We start from the raw sequence: 8321 nt of genomic DNA, 5'->3' as shown, positions 1-8321 counted from the left end.
TACAGCAAGGCCATGGGAGGCCCGAGGAAGCCTAAGCAAGCAAGATAAGAAGAAGCTGTAATTCACTGAGTTATGAGAACTGTGGACTGTTGGCAAGCATTCGAGGTCAAGTTCTCACACCTGTGTTTAACCAATTATATGTTAGTCACTAAGGGTCTTCACGACAAGTATCCAATCATGATATGCCAAATTGCTGTAGGTGTGTGTAAGCAATAGTATATAAGGAGTTAAAGCTTTGCAATAAATGGCTTTTTGTCTGATCAAAAAAAAAAAAAAAGGGGGGGAGTGTAACTCCTTGACTGTTAACACTGTACAGTTTACTTCTGCAGCTGCTTCACATCCCCTTTGCATTAGAATGCTTCTGGGCATGTGTTGTATGAATCTTTCTGATCATTCTGAAGCTATTCACAAGAATTTGTTTGAACTTAAAGAAAATATGAAAGAACTTACTGTAGAAACAAATCCTATAGACTCTTGGTTAAAATCGTTAGGAATAAGTAGTTGGTTAAGGAGTTTAATCATGATGTTTAGCGGACCAATAATGATTATGTTGTTAATTTTGTTTTTTGGACCTTGTCTGTTACAATGTATTGTGCAACGCATGCAGCAGATGACAAAAGCCTTATTTGAAAAAAGAGGGGGAGATGTTGGGGGTCGAGCATGGGCACTTGAAGAGGCCTACAGCAAGCTGTGAGAAAGTGAACTTATGACCCCAGGTTAAAAGAAGAAGAAGTGTCAAGATCAGCAAAACAGGAATGCAATAACAGGATGCCAGTAATTGCAGAAGCATGATGTAACGCTAAGCTGAAGCGAAGGCGTGAAACCAATCAGGAGAGGTAAAGGGGAGCGTGTATCCCTCGTGGGCAAAGTGAAGCAGCCAATCAAGTAATGCGTGATCGCGTGTAAGACAGTATATTAAGAGCAGCTTTGTAATCAATAAACGGAGCATTTTGTGAACCTACATCGTATCGGTGTTTTCTCCCCTCCACCTGGCCGCGGCACCATACAAGATCAATAGTCCCTCCCATCCAGCCTCACCCTCTCCTTTTTCAGTTAAGGCAACTATTCTAACAAGTTACAGTCAGGGAGGAAAACATCATAGGGGTACAGAAACAACCCATACAAGTACAAAATCAATAGTCCCTCTCATCCACCCTCACCCTCTCCATTTTTTTATTAACACAACAAAAAGCATTTCTACAAGTCCGCACTCGTGCAATTCTTGCAGAGCCAAGGCCACGCAGTGAGCGATCCCAATACCCTGAGCCTTGTTGCTGGACAAGAAGATTCTTGGCAGGCATAAGCAAGGTCAATTGTCTTGTTATGCTTCTGTAATTTCCCATGTTTTCGTGCAGAGAATGATCTCTGCCAAGGCTGTAGTTTCCCACGGTGTTTTTACAAATACAGTATTACAAAATACACAAATGCAATTTTACAAATACAAGAACAAACAAGTTATAAACATTAGCTTTGTAAACAGTAGTAACCTCTAGACTCACCAATTAGAGCTCAGTATCCAAGGTTGCTCAGCTTTCCCCTTGAGTCAGCTACATCCACCTGCTAAACATGCACAGAGTTACCCACATGAATTCAAGCTAAATAGATTAGCCTAAAGAGAAAGAGGTTCAGTATCGCAGCAAAAACCTGGACATTTCTCAGCTTTGCAGAGCCTAACATTTACTCCCAACACAACCCTTTCTTCTACCCATTCCCCAAGAGCTATTCACACACCAAACCCGACGTTCATTTTCTCCTGCTCCACAGCTCCCTGCTGTGCTAAAAGACTTGCTAGTGTAGCTGAAAAAGGGACCTGTTCTTTCTGTGTGCTGACCGGCAGCACAACCAGACTATCGCAAGGAAATCGCAGAACAATTTACAGCTTAGCTGACTTTTAAAGATTCAAGAGCTTGGCCCAACAGGAGCTAAGCTTGTCTGACTGTTCCAAAGCAAACACCATTACATTTATAAGGAAGCAACCTATCCAAGGACACTGTGATACCAAAGAAAGGCAGTGCAAAAAAGCAGACAATGCTTCAGATGGAGCAAACCTCTGAAAAGTCAATGACTTCAAAAGAAGTGATTATGCTGCTGGACAAGGTAGTGCCTTTGCCCTGAGCTTTCAAAGCAGATCAGCAAGATACATGCTTGCCTCAGTGCTGAAGTTCCAGCTGAATGCACTGTTATTCTCTCTACTTCCACCTACTTACCAGAAGCAGCTTCCTCAGTATGCTCGTCCGCAGTGCCACATCTTCTTTTGCTGCGTCAAACACAAGGCCAGGAAGTGCATCCAGTAAGTAAACTCCCCAAGAGGTGAAGGACAGGAACTAATAAGAAAAAAAATAATTACTAAAATAGTTGCACTGAAGTAAAACAGAAAACTGATGTCAAAGCTGGAAACACAGTGCTCCAATCCCAAATCTGCTTCATGCCTTTAGCCCTTCCATTACCACTCTGCAGCCCCACGCAGTAGCTCACTCTAAACTGTACATGCATTCTCACTAGCTCCCGGTCAGTGGTACAGAGGGAAGGGACTGGGGCTTGACAAGGTCTGGTTTGTTCTCATTATGGTGACGGCGTATTGAAGCTCTCCGGCTTCCAGGCACAAAGGGGAAAATACTGTGACACGCCCTGACAACAGGGGGTCACGCTGCCAGGCCACCAGCAGCACAGGCAGCCATGCAGGCAGAGACCCAGATCCTGACTACAGGCAGGTCGCATTGCCTGCACCACGACTAAGTGGCTTGGCGCCGTCTTTGGAAAGAAGGGGCGAGTCCAGACCATCCCTCCGCTCGTGGACTTAGGGAAGACGCCCCTGATACTGCACAGAGACCTGCTCTCCTTCCAGGGAGGCTTAAGCTAAGCTGCAGCAATTTTAACAGGTGCCTAAAGGACAAGCTCACTCACTCCCTCACATTGATAGACAAGGACAAGACAAACACAAACCAAAACGTCCCAAAAAGGGAGACGGTCTCTGTGCAGCCACTGTCCGGGGAGTCACCCTACTCACCAAGCAAGAGAGGAGAGCCTCAGACCATGCCCAGGGCTGCATGGAAGCCGGAGAGCTTCAACAGGCCAAGGGCCAGATGCTGTGACACGCCCTGACAACAGGGGGTCAGGCTGGGTAGGCCACCAGCAGGCAGAGAGCTGCTGGGGCAGAGGAGAGGGACAGGGAAATGGCCCTCCCCTGCTTACAGGGTGGCCTGGGGGTCCAAGAGAGCTCTATTTCCCCCTCGGGTGCGGAGACGCTGGCTCTCACCCTCCTTACAGGGTTGCCACGCTCTCCGGGCAGCCAAAGGAGCAAGACGGCCAAAGGCCAAAACCAAGAGTAGCAAAGACCTGAGCCCTGCTTACAGGGAGGTCGCCCAGCACACAACGCTCCTCAGGGCCCCCCAAAGGTGCCATCATGCTCTTACGTGACCTCGCCCTGTGCCCACAGGGATTCCCTTTGCCCAGGGTGCCTTTCTCATGCCCCCTCTTCTGCCCGACGCCGCTCCTCACCTCGCCGTTACACACGCCACCTCTTCTCTCTTCTCTTGACATGCAGCCTCTTCTTTTTTGATCTTCCAAGGTCAGGCTACATGCAAAATTACACAAAAATAAAAGTTCTTTGCTTCTTCAAGAAAGAAATAAACCTTAAAATCCCTTAAAATGTGGCTATACATTTATAAATAACCAGGTCCCCTATTATAATCAATATCTTATAGATATGATGTTCAAGTGAGAAGATATGCACAAAATGACCATAATTCCAGTGATTTGTACTTCTGAAGCAATTTTCCAGGTTCCCCATGTAAACCCATCCGATAAATAGAGGTATTCTAATGGAAAAAAAGTTTCCCAAGTATCCACTCTAGTCTAAAGACAAGTTCTCTCAGTGTCAGCTTACCACAAATAAATGATTGAGTTTAGCTCATAAATGTCATCTGAAAGCAAATTTAAGATTGCTGCCTCCAATTTCCATACTAAAATGGCAAGTTCCATGTTAAAGGCCACTGCCTGACACACAGGAAGAACCTTCTCCCAGTTTCACAACAAAGCTTTGGCACACAAGTACTTCAATTAACTAGGCAAGGATCTAATTACACTCCTTATAGAAAGGCTGATAGATACATGGGTTTATGTATTTCATTTTACAGTAACCAAAACTTAAACCTACCCATACACCTCAGAAACCATCACTGTTAAATTTTGCTCTCAAACATTTTTCTACCACAGCTTCCTTAACACAGATTTGATTAAGCATCACTGGGAAGTGTTCATGATTTCAGTTTCTGTGACTACTACTAGTAGCTTAGAGCTCTGTGCTCTGGTATAAACTGAGTACAGACTCTGGGACAGTAACTCCTCCAACACGAAGCTGGCATGAAACAAGAGGATTAAGTCTTATAGTAGTGCTATTACCACAAGGGTGTTGAGAGGTTAAGACTGGTGATAAGTGACAACAGCTTTTATTTAATCATCCACTTCAATGGGGTAAAAAAAGTCAAAAAAGTACTCATGTAAAAATTGAAGACTTTAAGAGCAAAGTAGAGCATATTGCCAGGAGAGCACAGATAGAGCATGTTACATCCTAGGAAGCTCATGCATAGAAGCCCTGATCATTACACTGCCCTGATTGGCACCAGTACAGAACATTATTTAACAGGTACCACCCATCAGGTTCTGCTTTTTTCATTTAGCATTTGCACTTCTGTCTCTCCAGCTTTGCTAAATTCTTGTTCCAAGCATACAACCTGCTTTTTCCAGATGAAAACACACCAAACTCAAGCAAGTATAAAACCCAGCAACAAATTTCCACAATAACAACAAATACTCCTCTCCTGCAGCAGCCATCAAAATCCATACATCCTACATGTAGGCTTTCTAGAACATACTACACTTCATTGCATTGCCCTATGGGAGAAACTAGGCAGCCACTATGCAGACAGCTGACTCAAACATGTCTATGAAAAGCCATCACCCAACAGTTAGCATGACATCGCACAAAAAAAACTAACTCAGCTCTCTAGCTTCAATAAAGACCTAGAAACACCAATTGATTAAGAACTCCAGTAGATATTACATACCCAAAATTGAAAGTAATCAAGAATTTAGAAAGATCATTCTGTAACCCATTAAAATTTCCCCTCTTTTCACCCTAAGGGAACTTCTCCATGCAGGGAGGAAAATGGCCACCCCCCAGAGATGAGCAAGTCTCTTAAAACATGATCATGAACTTTTCAAGTGAGATGTGGAGCAGTTAAGTATAAAAATTAAACCCTGTGTTTGTTTATTTTCTATTAGTCTGTGAGTGATTTAAAGGTTTTCTCCTGATGAAGAAAAGAGCAGCTCAGAAGCTGAATGCCAACAAAACTGCTCAGCTCCCCTCCATGGGTTAAGAAAGGATCAAATACTGAATTGGGTAAAAGTCTGACAAGTACTAAATCCAAGAAAATTGCTCTCTGCTTCTGACCATCTTGGCAGGGGAAAAAAAAAAAAAAAAAGCTTTTTGTTATTTCTAATTTCTAATGACATGCACAGTTAGAACCAAATGTAACAAGAGCTAGTACTTGGTACTGTTTTCCTCTCTCTCCCCATAACTTAATAGGCTAATCCTCTAGCACTTGTTTCTAGAAGCTGAGAATACCATGCTGTGTGCAGGTTATGCTCACTTAGAGGGCACAAAGACTCAAAAATATCTCAGGAGCCCCAGTCCTATGAAGAACTCAGTTTTATGACTAACCCTGTGAACCTGGGCCAAAATCAATTCGATAGAAGGTCCAAGTTATCTAGAGCCAATGCAGAAGCACAAAATAGGCTATTGTAACAAGGACTAACTTTATACAACTGTACATATACAAATAATCACAAGACATACTTTTTAACTACATCATATACATATAACAAAGGGTCTCAATGCATTAAATCTAGCACCACTGCTGTATAGCCTTAAACATCTCTTCAGCAATGTAATCATTACCACCACACAGGTATACTTCCTTTCCATAAGGCATTCCTTCCCCAACCAGCATAGAAACAGGGTTAGACACAGCTGCAGCCTCCCAGACAAAATGATTCACTCACTGCCCTGAAGCAAAGTAACAGAAACCTCACCAGGCTGAATAAGATGGACCAACACCTGCATCACTGGTTCAATCAGCTCTAGCAGGCCTTTAATTTACCTGAGAGAGCAAACACCATGCTAAGACATCTTTTCCTAGCCAAACCCAGAAAGTGCACTATTGCGTAGCTGTGCACACACAATAGTACTTGTTCAGTTATTGAGACATGTAGGAAGTTTGATTAGTATCTGAATGTTTGCTTTTAATATCCTTGCAGCTCCTGCTTAGTCTTATTCTGAAGGGCTTTTAGCACCTGGTAGTTGTAGCAACCCTGAGGAGCACTAGAGCACACAAACACACAAACTAGCTTCCAAATGCATTTGAGACACATCAATAGAAGTTATGTTTGCAAATATACATAGAAACGCTTAAACATGTTCAGCACACTGCTTTAAAAAGTAAAGTCTTATCAGTAAAAGTAGTAAGGCTCAACACTTACCTTGGTTTAGCTGCATTACAGATGACTGCTTGAGGCTGGCTGAAGCTCCTGGTAATGGATTTTGAACGGAGTTCTCTTTCTCCACCTCCTGTTTCAGAAGCCTCTTACTCTCTTTCGATGTACATCTTCCCATGTCTCTCCAATTAGCCAGTTAACTCAGTCAAACTGGGAGTTGTGTCAGCCTCAGCAAGACTACCCCCACAAGCTCGATATGAAACATTGCAATTAAAAGCCATTTCCAACTCCAATCACACATATAGCAGAGAAAGGGCACACCAGCCCCACATACTTTGCCTTGCAGTGGTACTTCTGGGGCAGCACTTCATGGCACTTGGAAAACAAACATAATTTGCTCCTCAGACTGCAGGCCTTTACCTGCAGCTCTTCACTGTAGTGCCTCAAACAGGTCTAAAGAGTTAGTTCATAACTCAGCAGCCAAATATTTTGCTCAAGGCAAAGGAATCCGTGCAAAAGGCCCAGAGAAGCCCAGCTGTTCTCTGTGGATGAGGCAGTTGGTGAGGCAGAGCACACAGCACTCCCGGCTCCCTGGCAGGAGGCCCCTCTGGTGCCGCAGCACAGGCTCACCCTCAAAGCCGTGTCCTCCACACTGCCCACAAACCTTGCAGGGATCTCCATGGCCCTCAGGAAACAAGAGCAGACCAGGCCACCTCTGGGCTCCCACAGCAGGAGAAGAGACCTCTGCCAGCCTAGGCCCAATTTCAAGGTATCCAAGAGGAGAAGGTCCAGCAGCAGCCAAGTCCAGCCAGGAGTCTATCAGGCTTGTGAACAAGCAGCAATCCAGTCCACAAATCACCATCAGGTCCAGCAATGGCCAAGCTGCTCTATAATCATAGAGAAGATCAAGCCGGGCAGTCAATCTGAAGTCCAGATTAAGAATCTTCACAGGCAGGGACAGAGCTGAAGAGCAGCATTCCTCCAACAGAGTTCTAAAGAAAACTGAGGCACAGAGCTCGGTTTAAATAGGGCTCCTGGGTGTGGTCTGGTGCACAGGTGAGGCTGTTTAGGGTCATTAAGGCTTACTAATGCCCTCAGTGCCTTAACGAGGCACCTGAGAGCAATGGAAAATTCTAGTTCTATCCACAGGGCCCACAGAGTGAGGTGTGATTGCAGTGTTGTGATGGGGTTTTGTTCCATCTGTTAGCTGGTTGGTCTTCTTCCTCACCTAGCCCCAGAGACATTCTATCAAATGAATGTTCTGTGCATGAGAAGACACAACCACGCAACCACTTCATTTGTGTGTGATTCAGTAAATCCTCTTGGAGACTTTATGATTCTGTTCAGCTATGGGAGACTTTGGAAGAGTGGGTACATAAACACAACCCTCAGGAAGGCACACACCATTCTGAATGGGCAGTTCCTAATAGCCCCTGTACTGTTTATTCCACATTAATTTCACCCTACAATGAAGTAAGGTGTTCACTTTCCATTCAGATCTGAATAGAAATTTAAGACAGAATTTTTATTCTACCCATTCCTTACTAGTTTTAAACTGGTTTTGGTTACCTCTTAGATATTTATGGTCTTTTCTGTCCTGTTTTAAGCTGCTCTTGCCTATTTCTAATCTGCTTCAGGCTACCCATTTCTAACCTGGTCTTGCCCTTTCCTAGCTTGGTTTAACTCCTGTATGGTCATTTTTTATCTTACTCTTCTCCATTTCTAAACCTTTTTTAGATTCTTTTGGCAAATTGTAAACAATGGAGAGGCTTTTCCATCTTATTCTGCCCATTCCTTACTAGTTTTAAGCTGGTTTTGGCTCCTTC

At 44.0% G+C, this 8321-nt stretch overlaps 1 protein-coding gene across 6 annotated transcripts; it reads right to left on the bottom strand.

Moving 5' to 3' along the window:
* Window positions 1-1338: 1338 nt before the first annotated feature.
* On the bottom strand, window positions 1339-7175 carry LOC117438832 (ribosomal oxygenase 2-like). 6 transcript variants are annotated; one of them, XR_004551046.1, is made up of 5 exons: window positions 6541-6728; window positions 3499-3574; window positions 2208-2324; window positions 1500-1560; window positions 1339-1374 (listed from the first exon to the last, which is right to left on the bottom strand). XR_004551046.1 is itself a non-coding variant. In XM_034074215.1 (4 exons), exons 1-4 carry the CDS (start codon window positions 3979-3981, stop codon window positions 1510-1512), a joined length of 336 nt encoding a protein of 111 aa, XP_033930106.1. In that variant the 5' UTR covers window positions 3982-4064; the 3' UTR covers window positions 1398-1509. The 6 variants fall into 6 exon arrangements, 2 of the variants coding, with proteins under 2 accessions (XP_033930106.1, XP_033930105.1); XR_004551047.1 differs by having other exon boundaries at window positions 1349-1374; window positions 1500-1557; XR_004551045.1 differs by lacking the exon at window positions 1339-1374 and having other exon boundaries at window positions 1398-1560.
* Between the last annotated feature and the right edge of the window lie 1146 nt (window positions 7176-8321).

The sequence above is a fragment of the Melopsittacus undulatus genome, unplaced genomic scaffold (genome assembly GCF_012275295.1).
Source record: "Melopsittacus undulatus isolate bMelUnd1 unplaced genomic scaffold, bMelUnd1.mat.Z mat_scaffold_65_arrow_ctg1, whole genome shotgun sequence".
Classification (NCBI taxonomy): domain Eukaryota; kingdom Metazoa; phylum Chordata; class Aves; order Psittaciformes; family Psittaculidae; genus Melopsittacus; species Melopsittacus undulatus.
This window is presented reverse-complemented; position numbering and strand designations above follow the sequence as displayed.